The sequence below is a fragment of the Helianthus annuus genome, chromosome 15 (genome assembly GCF_002127325.2).
Source record: "Helianthus annuus cultivar XRQ/B chromosome 15, HanXRQr2.0-SUNRISE, whole genome shotgun sequence".
Classification (NCBI taxonomy): domain Eukaryota; kingdom Viridiplantae; phylum Streptophyta; class Magnoliopsida; order Asterales; family Asteraceae; genus Helianthus; species Helianthus annuus.
Genome location: NC_035447.2, coordinates 46546672 through 46563065, shown reverse-complemented (window position 1 = coordinate 46563065; position 16394 = coordinate 46546672). Strand labels below are relative to the sequence as shown.

General features: G+C 31.7%; 1 protein-coding gene across 1 annotated transcript; it reads left to right on the top strand.

The window, feature by feature from the left end:
* The first annotated feature begins 6036 nt into the window (after window positions 1-6036).
* LOC110939684 (receptor-like serine/threonine-protein kinase ALE2) lies at window positions 6037-7085 on the top strand. The gene is made up of 2 exons (XM_022181255.2): window positions 6037-6218; window positions 6553-7085. Exons 1-2 carry the CDS (start codon window positions 6146-6148, stop codon window positions 6855-6857), a joined length of 378 nt encoding a protein of 125 aa, XP_022036947.1. The 5' UTR covers window positions 6037-6145; the 3' UTR covers window positions 6858-7085.
* Window positions 7086-16394: the final 9309 nt, after the last annotated feature.

Here is a 16394-nt window from a genome sequence, read left to right as displayed (position 1 = left end):
AAAATGTCGTGTGTGTAGTTTTGAGCACCACAAGTTTGTGTTTACGGTACCCGTAAATTTTCCGGTTAGATTTACGGTACCCGTAAACACAAACTTGTGGTGCTCAAAACTACACACACGACATTTTTTTTTTGAATTTTTTTTTTACAAATGTGTTTATAATACATGCAACTACGTTTATGAAAAAAATTTTGGTCCACCTCGCCCCGTACGGTGTAGTTCTCACGGTTCTTACAACTCGAGGTGGTTCTTATTTTAGCGGTCCCATATATATATATATATATATATATATATATATATATATATATATATATATATATATATATGCAAATGTGTTTATATGCAAACTATTTTAAAAGTCAATATGCGAATATGTTTGTATGCAAATTACTATAAAAGTCAACGTTTAATTAGAATGAGTCTTATAGTAATCATTAGCTAAAGAAACTAATTAATAGGATTAGAAAAATTAGCAACTACTATTAAAAATCACTAATTCTATTGTGTTTTCTTTACGTTTGTGTACCCCCTAACCCTTCAAAGTCACACTTGCACCATGAGAATCCATTTAAAAGAAATAATTAACAATTAACATTGGAGTTAATTACATAGGTAGTCCTTATGGTTTGCCTAAAGTAACATACTTAGGTACTAATAGTTTAAAGTCATATTCTAGTGTATTAACTTTTCATTTTGTAACGTTCGGAGGTATTAACGCTATTTGTAGGTTTAAAATCACATTCTATTAGTACCTAAGTATGTTACTTTGTGCAAACCACAGGGACTAACTATGTTAGTACCCTAGAAGTTAATACATCCAAACGTTACAAAATGAAAAGTTAATACCCTAGAAGGTGATTTTAAACTATTAGTATCTAAGTATGTTATTTTGTACAAACCACAGGAACTAACCATGTAATTAACTCTTAACATTGGAATAAATAGTTGTTAGTTCACATGCGTATGGATAGTATTTTACACAATGAGAATCCATTTAAAAGAAATAATTAATATTTAACAATGGAATTTGTTTACAATAAATAAAACAAATAGTTGTTAGTTCACATGCATATGGATAGTATTTTATATGTATATACTCTTTCTGACATTGTATCATACACGTGGTCAACAAAAATATCTGTGATTTTATATATATTGAAGAGAGTTTATTGGGAAATACTAAAAAAATGGGGACTCGAGAAACACTTTTAAAAATTCAACTTAAGATGTTAAAAATCAATTTAAAAAAAAAAATCGGCGCTTTTCCTTATAAATACATGTAGTAACATTTTTAATCAAAAAATAAAAAAACTAAAAACTAAAAAATAAAAATAATGTTTAAAAAACAATTTAAAAATATACCTTATAAATTAACTTAACATGTTAAAAATCAATTTTTTTAAAAAAATTTTCCGCGTTTTTCCTTAAAAAAATAGGAAGAAAATAATCCAATAAAAAATTATTTTTGTAAAAGAAAAATTAAGCCTTTTTTAACTGTTTTTCTATATTTTTAGTTTTTGATTTTTTATTAAAAATGCTTCTAAAAGTATATATAAAGAAAAGCGCCGAAAAAGATTTAAAAAATTAATTTTTAACATATTAAGTTAAATTCTTAAGAGCGTTCCGCGATTCCCCATTTTTTAGTGTTTCCCAATGAACCTTACACAATATATACATATAGGGATGTTTCAAATGAAAACCACTTTTATTGAGAAAACTCGAAACTAACTAAAAAAAATCCTAAAAGACACACAAAAAAATTTCTTTTTTTTAATTTTTTTATAAAAATCGCTAGTTTTAAAAAAAAATTCAAAAAAAATATTTGTAGTGTACATGTGTAATAATTCACACATTCACATGCCAACTAACACATGTTTGTTTTGTTTATAGTAATTAAATTTCTTATTAGTTGTTAAACATTTCTTTTGATTGTATGGTTGTTAATATGTAAATACTCTTTCAGACATTCTATAACAATCACACATTCACATGCCAACTAACAATTATTTGTTTTGTTTATAATAATTAAATTTCTTATTATTTGTTAAACATTTCTTTTTTGATTGTATGATTGTTAATATGTAAATACTCTCAGACATTCTATAACAATCACACATTCACATGCCAACTAACAACTATTTGTTTTGTTTATAATAATTAAATTTCTTATTAGTTGTTAAACATTTCTTTTGAATGTGTGATTGTTAATATGTAAATACTCTCTTAGACATTCTATCAAACACGTGTTCTATAACAATACAAGTTATTATAATATATATATATATATATATATATATATATATATATATATATATATATAGATAGATAGAGTAGGAGTTGGGTAGAAAGTCTATTTTTCCTAGAAAGTCTAGAAAGGAATAAGAATTGGACATGTGTCATTGAGGGATTTTAAGTAGAAGGGCTATCATGTAATTTCACATTTTAATTTTATTTTTGGAATGTATCTTCACTAACTAAAATTCCATGATTTTCGGAATTTTTATTATTTTCGAATTCAAATCTGGAAGCCAATGTGTTCATTAACTAAAATTACATGTCACATTACATCGCATATTCCATTGTTCAGAAGATTACTGCAATTTATCAGCATGTTCTTGGTGCTGTGTTTTAACAGTTTACAGGGCTAAAGTCAATTTTTTTATAGATCTCACAATATAAAGATGGTAAAATACAGGATATGAATCTGATTGCTGTTAAAACACAAATGTATGAATCTGAATGCTAAAACACAACTGTATGAATCTGATTGTTGTTAAAACAGAACTGTATGAATCTGAATGCTAAAACACAAGTGTATGAATCTGCTTGCTGTTAAACACAACTGTATGAATCTGTTTGCTGTTAAAACACAACTGTATGAATCTGCTTGCTGTTAAAGCACATCTGTATGAATCTGGATGCTAAAACACAACTGTATGAATCTGAATGCTAAAACACAACTGTATGAATCTGCTTGCTGTTAAAACACATCTGTATGAATCTGCTTGCTGTTAAAACACAACTGTATGAATCTGTTTGCTGTTAAAACACATCTGTATGAATTTGAATGCTAAAACACAACTGTATGAATCTGCTTGCTGTTAAAACACATCTGTATGAATCTGGATGCTAAACCACAACTGTATGAATCTGCTTGCTGCTAAAACACAACTGTATTAATTTGCTTGCTGTTAAAACACATCGTCAAGAAAACGGAGATGATAAGAACAATATTTGAATGGTGATGATGAACTCGGAGATGGTGGAGATGGAGAAATGTTCTAATTTGATCCGGTGCTCTCCATCGTTTCTAAAGTTATCTTCTTCCACGATTGTAGTTATTTTTGGTAGGAATTGGGGTTTCCAAGATGGGTTTGGAGAGAGAGAGAGAGGGAAAATCGATTGAATTTAGGAACTGGGCGGTTATTTAATTGATTTAAAACACGGTCATTGAAAAAATTGCCCCTACTCATTTAAAACAATCAATTAATTAAACTCAAATATTACAAGATTGCCATTGATTTAATCTCAACCCTTAAACACACCAATCGGATGGACCAGATCGCTTCCTAGACTTTCTAGGAAAAACACACTTTCCATGCGAACCCTACTCTATATATATATATATAGGGTAAGGTTCATGCGAGAACCACCCTTATTGCGAGAACCGCGAGAACCAATATGGACACAAAATAAAATCTAAAAAAAAAAACCAAAAAAGCACTCAAAATTATTTTTTTAAAAAAATCGCTATATTTCATTACCATAAAAAAAACTTTTTTTTTCGAGTAACAGTTATCCATGCACATGTGCATATGTATCGTTACTTTGACAAATTCGGTAATATGTTATCAGGAATAGATAATTGCACTTTAATTTACAATACCATTAGTAATACACTACTTTTTACATTACCAGTATTCAAAATGCACATGTGCATCATTAGGTATAACCATGATATAACATGTTTTGGTACAAAAAGTTTGTGATTTTGAATGGCGAAGTAAGCCCATATACATGTTTTTTGGTTAGTTATATCTAGTGGTTGATGGTTTGGTTATAGTTGTCAATTTATGATGTAATATGTTGATTGGATGGTATAAATGGTGTTTACATACATGTAATAAAGTGATAATATTGTTAATGGTATTGTATTATGGATGGTAGTAGGTAATGGTATTGTATTATGGCTGGTATCATAAATGAAAGGGAAAGTGTATTCAAACTAGTGTACCAAAACACCTTATTTCATGTTGATACATATAAATGCACATGTGCATTTCTAATATTGGTAATGTAAAAAGTAGTGTATTACATATGGTAGTGTAAATGAAAGTGCAATTGTCTAATATGTGTAATGAATTACGGAATTTGCCAAAGAAATGACAAAAATGCACATGTGCATGCTTGTGTATTATGGATGGAATGATAGATGAAAGAGAAAGTAGTGTACCAAAACACGTTATTTCATGTTGATACAAATAGATGCACATGTGCATTTCTAATATTGTTAACGTAAAAAGTAGTGTATTACACGTGGTTGTGTAAAAGAAAGTGCAATTGACTATTATTTGTAATGAATTACGGAATTTGACAAAGAAATGATACATATGCACATGTGCATGGATAACTGTTACTCGAATTTTTTTTTTTATTAAAAAATATAGCGATTTTTCCAAAAAAAGAAAAATAGTAAAAAAAATTGGGTGTTTTTTAGATTTTTTTTAGGAATTATTGTTTGTGTTCACACTGGTTCTCGCGGTTCTCGCAATAAAGGGTGGTTCCTAACGGATCCTTCCTCTCTCTCTCTCTCTCTCTCTCTCTCTCTCTATATATATATATATATATATATATATATATATATATATATATATATATATATATATAGGACAAAGATCCGTTAGGAACCACCCTTTATTGCGAGAACCGCGAGAACCAATGTGAACACAACCAAAAAATACCTAAAAAACACCCCAATTTTTTTTTTTACTATTTTTTTTGGAAAAATCTCTATGTTTCGTCAATAATAAAAAAAATTAAAAAAAATCGAGTAACAACTATCCATGCATATGTGCACTTGTATCATTTTTTTGACAAATTCCGTAATTCCTTACAAATATCAGACAATTGCACTTTCATTTACACTACCATTCATAATACACTATTTTTTACATTAACACTAATAGAAATATTATGTGCATCTATATGTATGAACTTGTTATAACATTAACACCAGAAATGCACATGTGCATCTATATATATAAACATGTTATAACATGTTTTAGTACACCACTTTGAATACACATTCCCTTTCATCTTTCGTACCATCCATACTACACTATCATTACCTCCTACCATCCATAATACAATACCATTGCTTTTTATCATCCATAATACAATATTATTACCAATATTTCACTTTATTATATGTACATCAACACCATTTATACCATCCAAACAACATATTACATCATAAAGTGACAAATATAATCAAACCATCAACCACTAGATATAACTAACCAAAACACATGTATATGGGCCTACTTCATCATTTAAAATCACAAACTTTTTGTACCAAAACACCTTATTTCATGTTGATACATATAGACGCACATGTGCATTTCTAATATTGGTAATGTAAAAAGTAGTGTATTACATATGGTAGTGTAAATGAAAGTGCATTTTTCTACTACTGGTAATATATTATGGAATTTGTCCAAGAAATGATACATATGCATATGTGCATCCATAACTGTTACTCGAAGCAAAAAACATTTTTTTTGTAACAAAATATAGCAATTTTTATTAGAAAAATATTTAAAAAAAATTGTGGGTTTTTAGATTTTTTTTAGGTTTTTTTTTGTGTTCACATTGGTTCTCGCGGTTCTCGCAATTAGGGTGGTTCGCAAATGAACCTTACCCTATATATATATATATATATTAGGGTTCATTTGAGAACCACTCTTATTGCGAGCACCTTGAGAACCAATGTAATTTCTAGTGTAATATATGCTCTATTTTTCTTGAATATCATGTAGCATACACCAATGGTCCAATATTGTAGACATTCATCTTCTTGGTTGCTTCATTGGTGGTGACAGGTGAGCTATACATATAGCATATAAATACATACAACTACACAATCATGGTTGTCAAAAGCATCAATTGGAGGGTTTGGAGCTACGCAATATTCTGGTCCATTTCTTCAACATCACCAGGTACTTCTTTATCCAAGTTCTATTAAATATGTATTCAAGATACAAGCTTTTTGCACATGGTACAACTTTTATTAAAAAAGGCATTTATAATAGTATATGAATACGTAATATGTTGATTACGATTAAAAAAATTTTTATTACACTAATAGTCTAAAGCTTCAAATAATAAGATTTACAAGGTTATAGGCAGTAAACAATAAAAATGTGGGTCAGTTTCAAGAAATGGGAGTGTAAATGGGTCAATTTAAACAAAGGCCTATACCGAGAAATAATGAAAGCCTAGATGATAACCTTTCTAATTATTTTCAGATTACATAAATGTCAAAACTCGCAGGTTTTGGTGGATCAATGATAAGGAGTAGGACTGTGTCGGCGTTGCTATCATTCCGGTCTATAATAGCATATAATGGATCTGCAAAGACGTTTAGTTTGACTGATATTAAGAAAGCAACCGACAATTTCAACGAATCAGGAGTTCTAGGGGAAGGTGGACTTGGCCGTGTTTATAGTGGCGTTCTTGTAGATGGAACAAAAATTGCAGTTAAAGTACCTAAACGTAACGATCAACAAGGCAGTGGAGAATTCTTGGCTGAAGTTGAGATGCTCACTCGGTTGCCCATAAAAACTTGGTTTGGTTGATTGGGATATGCACAGAGGAATGAAACCGGTATTTGTTTTATCAGCTTATCACAAATGGGAATGTTGAATCCCATCTTCATAGTAATTTTATGTAACATGTTTTTGCAAATTCGGGTTTAGGGAATGTTTGGGAATGGGATTATGTATCACTGAAGTTGAAAAGATTATCAAAAGTCAATCATTGGTTTATGAAGATGGTATATATTATAGTCTAAATTTGATTATTCAGATCGATTAGGAAACCCCACCATTGGATTGGGAGGCTCGCTTGAAGATAGCATTAGGTGTAGCCCATTAGGCGTGGGCTACCTTATCTTACGTAACTTACCTTACCATCAAACTATATTCTTTTAAGGTGCGTTTAGCGCGCCGCAACGTTTGCTTGGTATAAACATAGTTATTATAAACAAAACAAATAGTTGCTAGTTGGCATGTGAATGTGTGATTGTTATAGAATGTCTGAAAGTGTGTTTATATATATATATATATATATATATATATATATATATATATATATATATATGTTGTAATAACTTGTTCTGTTGTGGAACACGTGTTTGATAGAATGTCTGAAAGAGTATTTACATATTAACAATCACACATTCACATGCCAACTAACACCTATTTGTTTTGTTTATAGTAAGTAAATTTCTTATTAGTTGTTAAACATTTCTTTTGAATGTATGATTGTTAATATGTAAATACTTTTCCAGACATTCTATAACAATCACACATTCACATGCCATCTAACAACTATTTATTTTGTTTATAATAATTAAATTTCTTATTATTAGTTGTTTAACATTTCTTTTGAACGTGTGATTGTTAATATGTAAATACTCTTTTAGACATTCTATCAAACACGTGTTCTATAACAATACAAGTTATTATAATATATATAGGAGAAGGATTCGTTAGGAAGCACCCTTTATTGCGAAAACCAATGTGAACATAATCAAAAATACCTAAAAATGGCTAAAAAACACAAATTTTTTTTAATATTTTTTTTTATAAAAAATCGCTTGATTTCGTTACCAAATTTTTTTTTTTTTAAATTTAAATTTTTTTTGGCTGCTAAAAGTAGCAATTTTAATGTAAGAAATATAAAAAAATTGTATGTTTTTTTTATTTTCTTAGATTTTTTAAGGTTTTTTTAGGGTTTAGTTTTTAGTATTTTAGGTTGGGTGGGGGGTGGGGGTTTAGGTTTTTGTGGGGTGGGGGAGGGGGGTTTAGGTTTTTTTTTTTTTTGGGTGGGGGGGGGGGGGGTTAGGTTTTTTAATGTATTTTTGGTTGTGTTCACATTGGTTCTCGCAATAAAGGTGGTTCTCGCATGAACCTTGCCCTATATATATATATATATATATATATATATATATATATATATATATATATATATATATATATATATATATATATATATATATAGGATGGATCATGAGAAAACTAGTTTAAATGAGAAAACCAAAAAACTAACCAAAAAAGCCTAAAAAAAACCTAAAAACATACCAAATTTTTTTTTTTTTACAATTTTTTATAGAAAAATCGCTACTCTTTATGTATGGAAAAAAATTTTCAAAAAAAAAAAATATTTTTTTGGTTGTACTGCACATGTGCACTAATACATAAAGCTAAAACCACTTAACCCACCCCCCACCGACACCCCCCAAAAACCTAAACCCCCCCACCCCCACCCCCCCCCCAAAAAACCTAAATTCACCCTCCCACCAAAAGCGTAACCCCCCCCCACCCCCCAAAAACCTAAACCACCCCCCACCCCCAACCCTCCCGAAAACCTAAAACTAAACCCTAAACATAAACCCGAAAAAAACCTAACCCCCCCCCCCACACCAAAAAACCTAATCCTAATCCTAAACCTCCAAAAAAACTAACCCTAAAAGCTAAACTAGACTCAAAAAGCTAATTTTAAGCATGTAATGTAATTGTAGTACATGTTATATTGCACATGTGCATTACTATAATAAAAGTATTGAAAACAAGACGACACCATAAATCTTTTTTTATGTCATAAAAAATATGCTCGAATATACTTGAATGAAAGATACAAAAATTTGTGATCATATGGTGCCATTTTTGTTTTAAAATGATAATGTATGGAGAAATGGGAAATTTTTGAAAAGTTATATATTTTTTTTCCAATTTTACCCTCCTTCATTAAAAGTCTCCCCCCATCTTTTTAGTTAGTTTTCTAGTTTTCTCATTTATATCTAGTTTTCTCATGATCCTCTCCCTATATATATATATACATACATATATATATATAGGAGAAGATCCGTTAGGAACCACCGTTTATTGTGAGAACCGCGAGAACCAATGTAAAGACAACCAAAAAATACCTAAAAAAAACACCCCAATTTTGTTTTTTTACTATTTTTTTGTGGAAAATCGCTATATTTCGTCAATAATAAAAAAAATTAAAAAAAAATCAAGTAACAGTTATCCATGCACATGTGCACTTGTATCATTTCTTTGACAAATTCCGTAATTCATTACAAATATCAGACAATTGCACTTTCATTTACACTACCATTCATAATACACTACTTTTTACATTAACAATAATAGAAAATGCACATGTGCATCTATATGTATGAACTTGTTATAACATTAACAACACTAGAAATGCACAAGTGCATCTATTTATATAAACATGTTATAACGTGTTTTAGTACACCACTTTGAATACACATTCTCTTTCATCTTTCATACCATCCATACTATACTACCATTAACTCCTACCATCCATAATACAATATCATTGCTTTTTACCATCCATAATACAATATTATTACCAATATTTCAATTAATTATATGTACATCAACACCTTTTATACCATCTAAACAACATATTACATCATAAAGTGACAAATATAATCAAGCCATCAACCACTAGATATAACTAACCAAAACACATGTATATGGCCCTACTTTATTATTTAAAATCACAAACTTTTTGTAACAAAACACCTTATTTCATGTTGATACATATAGATGCACATGTGCATTTCTAATATTGGTAATGTAAAAAGTAGTGTATTACATATGGTATTATAAATGAAAGTGCATTTTTCTACTACTGGTAATATATTATGGAATTTGTCCAAGAAATGATACATATGCACATGTGCGTACATAACTGTTACTCGAAAAAAAACAACGTTTTTTTGTTAACAAAATATAGCGATTTTTATTAGAAACATATTAAAAAAAATTGTGGGTTTTTTGGATTTTTTTATGTTTTTCTTTTTTGTGTTCACATTGGTTCTCGCGGTTTTCGCAATAAGGGTGGTTCTCAAATGAACCTTACCCTATACACATACACACACACACACACACACACACACACACACATATATATATATATATATATATATATATATATATATATATATATATATATATGGTAGGGTTCATTTGAGAACCACTCTGATTGCAATAACCATGAGAACCAATGTGAACAAAAAAAAAACCTAAAAATACGTTAAAAAACACACAATTTTTTTAATATTTAAAAAAAGTCGCTATATTTCCTGCCTAAATTTTTTTTTTCGAGTAACAATTATGGATGGACATGTGCATATGTATCATTTCTTTGACAAATTCCGTAATACATTACCAGTAGTAGACAATTGGACTTTCATTTACGCTACCATCTATAATACACTACATTTTATATTAGCAATGTATAAAATGCACATGTGCATCTATATGTATTAACATTATATTTGTCACTTTATGATGTAATATGTTGTTTGATAAGGTATGAAGGGTGTTGATGTGCATAAAGTGAAAAATATTATATATATATTGGTAATGATAGTGTATTATGGATAGTAGGAGCTAATGGTAGTGTATTATGAATATTAGGAGGTAATGGTAGTGTATTATGGATGGTATGATAGATGAAAAGGAAAGTGTATTCAAAGTAGTGTACCAAAAACACATTATATCATGTTCATACATATAGATGCACATGTGCATTTCTAATATTGGTAATGTAAAAAGTATTGTATTACGGATGGTAATGTAAATGAAAGTGAAATTGTCTAATACTGGTAATGTATTACGAAATTTGTTAAAGAAATGGTACATATTCACATGTGCATAAATAAATTGTTACTTGGATTTTTTTAGGAACGAAAGGTAGCGATTTTTCTATAAAAGATAATAAAAAAATTGTGTGTTTTTTAAGTATTTTTGGTTGTGTTCACATTGGTTCTCGCGGTTCCCGCAATAAAGTGTGGTTTCTAACCGATCTTTATCCTCTATATATATCCTATATAGGGTAAGGTTCATTTGAGAACCAAATTTATTGTGAGAACCGCGAGAACCAATGTGAACACAAAATAAAAAATAAAACACTTAAATTTTTTTTAAATATTTTTTCTTTAGAAAATCGCTATATTTCATTACAAAACAAAAAAAACATTTTTTTGAGTAACAGTTATCCATGCATATGTGCATATGTATCATTACTTCGACAAATTCCGTAATACATTATTAGTAATAGACAATTGCACTTTAATTTACAATACCATCCGTAATACGCTACTTTTTACATTACCAATATTCAAAATGCACATGTGCATCATTATGTATAACCATGATATAACGTGTTTTGGTACAAAAAGTTTGTGATTTTGAATGGAGAAGTAGGCCCATATACATGTTTTTTTTGTTAGTTATATCTAGTGGTTGATGGTGTAACACCTCGTAAAATCACGTCCAATGATGTGTTGACACGTGTACTAAACCCTAATAAAGTCAAACGTTGACTATTAAGGACTAATTTTGCGAAAAAACGAAAACTTTGAATGTGAAAAGACTAAAAGTGTTAACATGCTTAAACTAAGCCTCTGAATAACCGTACACCATATTCATATTCACAAATGAGACACTTGTTGGTCGAGAGGAGCCGTTTGCGTAACTATTTGAAAGTTTGCGCGTCGAAGGGTTAAAAGAGTCAACATGTTAATTCTTACCTCTGAGTGACCTTTTAGCAAACTGAGAGCTTCATGATAATTGATTACACTCTTAGGAATGCCTAATATTGGCCATTAAAGGCTTTTACGCCAATAAGTGGAATTACGCACAAGTTTACAAGTTAAAGGGGTTAAAAGCGTCAACATGTTTAATTATACCTCTGAGTGACCTTTTAACGAACCTGAAGCATCGTGATGTTTAACAATACTTTCGAGAATGCCTAATATGGATAACATAGGGCTTTGACGCAATAAAACGATAATACGCGCAAGTTTGCGCGTTAGAGGGACCAAAAGCGTCAACATTTATAATTACACCTTTGAATGACCATTTAAGTGGCTGGAGCATCGTAATATTTGAGCATACACCCGGGAATGCCTAACATGGGTTACGTAAGGCTTGAATATCGATAAACGATATTACGCACATTTATGTACGTTAAAAAGGACTAGAAATGACAACAAGCGAAACTGCACTTTTGAGCGACCTTTTAAGCGAACCATGAACTCCGTAATGCTCGGTCATACTTCCGAGTGTGCCTAAATTGGTCATTAAAGGCTTTCGTGCCTTACAATGATGTTACTCAGAGAATTAGAAACTTCGTGCCAAAAGTGCCAAGTATGAAAGTTTAAAAGATATTAAAATACGAAGGGGCTGTTCTTGACAAACCTTCAAAAGTCATTACTGAACTTGGATGAACCTGATATCAAAGTTTAAGGGATCAGACATGCCATTTTTTATAGTATAAATCAATTAAAACGCAACAGGGACCAAAGCTGCCAAACCACCAAACTTTTAATCTGGGCCGGACCTAGGTCGCGGGCTGCGACCGATGGACTTGCAGTCTTCGCGGGCCGCCATCGAGCGACCAGCAGCAGCTGCATTTTTTTTTATTTCTTTTTGTAAACCTTGTTCTCCCCATAGATTCCCAAAACCATTTTAGCAATCTATGGATTTGCATACTGATTTTATAAGCTGGTTTTACACTTGTAAACATCTCATTGCATCCCAAGAACACTTGGCAATCATCTACAACTCTCCTAGCACTATAATTAGATGTTGGGTTTCATAATTCACTTGCATATCATTTAAATCTTCTATCTCTCTCAATCATAGAGGATCCTGATCATTGTTGGAACCTCTTTTGAGTTCTATTCAGTCCATAGGACCAATTGTAAGTGTCCTTTCGTGACTAGTTTATTTAATTTGGCTTTTAGAGCCGAAAAGTCAAGCGTTTTCGATAAACGCTTGACTTTTAGCTAGACCATCAACGGTCAAGCCATTGTTCGCAACGAACATGGCTACGTGATCGTAATTAGGTAGGTGTTAAACCCTCAAAAGGGCACCTCCTAATTATCACGTTTGCTTAGTTAATTGTCGGGTCAAAGTAATTAAAATAAAAGTCAAATGGGTCAGTTTTTAAATAAAATTCATAACTGATAATGTAGAAGCTATAAAATCAGTTTTGTCACTTTAATAACTTGGTAAATATTAATTGAACATGTCTAGGCATGTTCAACCCAACAATTCTGAGTTTAGGCTCAGTTCGCAACCGAAAGTCGCAAAAGTTGACTTTTGCTTTGACTTTCAGTTCTGACCCGAATTAGCTTAGTTTAGTTATGCCTTAGGGTTCCTTTGTGACCACATTTTATGTTAGTATAACTCTCTGAGGTTATACTACATGGTCCCATAGAAATCTGAGTTATTTGCATGATTTCGTTAATATGCTTAAATTTGACTATTATGCCCTTATGTTATAAAAGCAAGATTATTGAAAAGGTGAGAGGACAAAAAGCTTTACTACTGATATATAAGTATGTCACAAAAATTTGACATCAGTTTCTGGTCTCAAACTAAAGTTATGCAAGATATCGTAAAACGAAACTTTTTGTTAATTAAATTACATTTTTAGCATAAATCATGTTTAAACCCAAATTTTGGCACCAAACTCATTGCCTACTGTTTTAATACAATTTTTAGGGATTTTTGGAATTTTTGGTCAGATTTTATACTGACCATAACATAGAGTTCTTGCATGAATTCGGTAATTGACGATAATGCCCTTTTCATTAATAAAATGAGATTTACACATGATTAACATGCCAAACCTTTTTCTACTGATTTTATATAATAAATAAAATATTTTAAACAGTTAAGGCTGATCAAAATCTCATAATTTCATAAACATCTCAAATATGGTCAAATACCGACTTTTACGATAATTTGGTGCATAGTATGGTTTAAAACCATAATTAACACCTAAGACTTGTTACCTACTTATTTTAAAAATATATTTTAATATTTTTACAGTAAGTACAAGTTGCGAACTCAGACTTCCGAATTTGTCCTTAAAAGCATATGTGAAATGACCAAAATGCCCCTACGGTGCATAGTTTGGCCATAAATGGTAAACCTCACATATGTATGATGATATCATACTGTTATAACTTTATAAAATAAGTATTTTTCTGAATATTTTAGACCAGAACCTCAGTTTACTATTAAACCTCTTTTATAAACTTTGAAATGACTAAAATACCCTTACGGGGCTTAAATTGGTTTTAAATTCGTTTTGGGCATAATTGTCGATATCCTACTGATATCACAACATAGTTTAAGCATAATAACTTATGAAACTTGCACATGACTCATTCGGTTACCCGTTATGTATAACAACCCTAACATAAACCGACACCCTCATAAATTTTTCGACACCCTAATATATCTTGAAAATGTCTCAATATGTTTTTATATGCACCCCGTATGTGAGAACCGAGCCCAAAATGTAATATAACATACAAAATAAATTAAAAACACTAAAAATTAAGCTGAGGCGGGCCGCGTAGGACCTCACCTCAACTTAACACGGGCCGCATTAAGGTGTAACCGGACTCCGCTGAAATCTTTAGTTCATGCGGGCCGCGTATGATTTTGTTTAAGTTGATGCGGGCCGCGAGTGTTTCAGAATGTGGCAAAGCCCGGTGCGGCCACGTGGCCCAACACCCGGCAAGCCTACTAGGTGACCCAGTCAAGCTACGCGTTGACCCAGCGTTAACACGGGCCGCGTAAGCTTGGCCCATTCTTAACGTGGGCCGCGTGAAGACGCAATTACAGCCCTATAAATAGAAGGCAACGGGCCTTCAGTCCGGTCGTTCATTTCTTTCTTTCAATCTCAATTTTCTGTAGTGGCGTTATTATACCCGGGCATTATACCCCCCTAATTAGCAAGGTTCTGCTACGATGTACGTATTATAACCCCTGGAGACGTATTAGATACGCTGCCCGATTGATCTAGGGTTCCGTAACGGCTGTCGTGGTTCTGCCCGACGTAGTCGTTGGAATGCCGTCTCGGGGAGGGTATTACTAATGTTAAAATGGGTTATTATACTAACACACGTGCATTTGTGTAAATTATAGATTATTCTCAGGAAATCATTACTGAAAACCCTAAAACAGCAATGTGAGTGATCCTTCTTTTTATATACTCATTTTTGTGAGTTGATCCACCTTTTGTAAACCTTTTTGTTTACTGTTTTTACAAAACCTCATTTAATTAAATACATACAAAGCAGTTATTGAGTATTTGTAAAGAATACAATTATAGTGGGTATGTTGGGGTTTTGTATACAAAATTGGTTACTGGCGTGGTAACATTCCATAAGTTGAGTATGGCCGTACCACTGATGTTAATTGTGATGTCTTGGAAACAAGTGTAATTGCGGGATCGCCCTCAATACTGTACACTGTGACTTTTTATTTAAACTTGATTAAACTGGGATTCACTCACCAGTATTTTCCACTGACAAAATGTTTTTAAAACGCGTTTCAGGTAACAAAATGTGAAAGCCAAATAGAAGCCAGCTGGACAGCACTGAAGGCTTGGAAAAGTGGCAATAAAGTTACCTAAAAAGAAATAGATGTTTTTCTTAAATAAAATAGGGTATACCCCTATGAAATTATATGTACTGAAAACTTGGGTTTTACCCATGTGTTTAATATTATAAAATGTGGTGGTTTACTCTGATAACATATTTCCTAACTACGGTCCTGATGAAAATTTCCGCTGCCAAATTGGATAAATAAACGTGATACCACCGAAACTGGCTCGCGGCCGCCCGTTCCCGGGAACTAGGGATCGGGGGCTGTGACAGAAGGTGGTATCAGAGCTATGCCACTGATTCAGCCACAGAAGTGTTCTGCTGACATCAAAATTCAAAGTGTTAGGAAATAAATTACGGAAATACGTGCATAATTGTATTTTCTTGCTATGTGTTATCTGACTATTTGTTAGTTTACAGTATGAGCGACCAAGGATCCTCTGACGCGTATCATCAATTGTCTGGTTCACCTAGGAGCGAAGGCACCTCCTCTTCTCAGTCTGCCCTCTCAGGGTACTCTGCTGATACGGAAGATGGAATCTTTGTGTTTAAGGCTCAATCTGAAGAGCCATTTCCTCAGAAAAAGAGGGGATGGTTCAGTAGGGGAGCACACGAGCGTAGGAAACGTATGAAAAAGTTGCAGGAACAGCGAGTGTTA

Excerpts from the sequence above, each read along its gene's own strand:
- LOC110939684 (XM_022181255.2), top strand. The coding sequence starts at position 6,146 with ATGGTTGTCAAAAGCATCAATTGGAGGGTTTGGAGCTACGCAATATTC. Across the intron at positions 6,219-6,552 it reads CATTTCTTCAACATCACCAG|GTTTTGGTGGATCAATGATA; the intron begins GTACTTCTTTAT and ends CAAAACTCGCAG.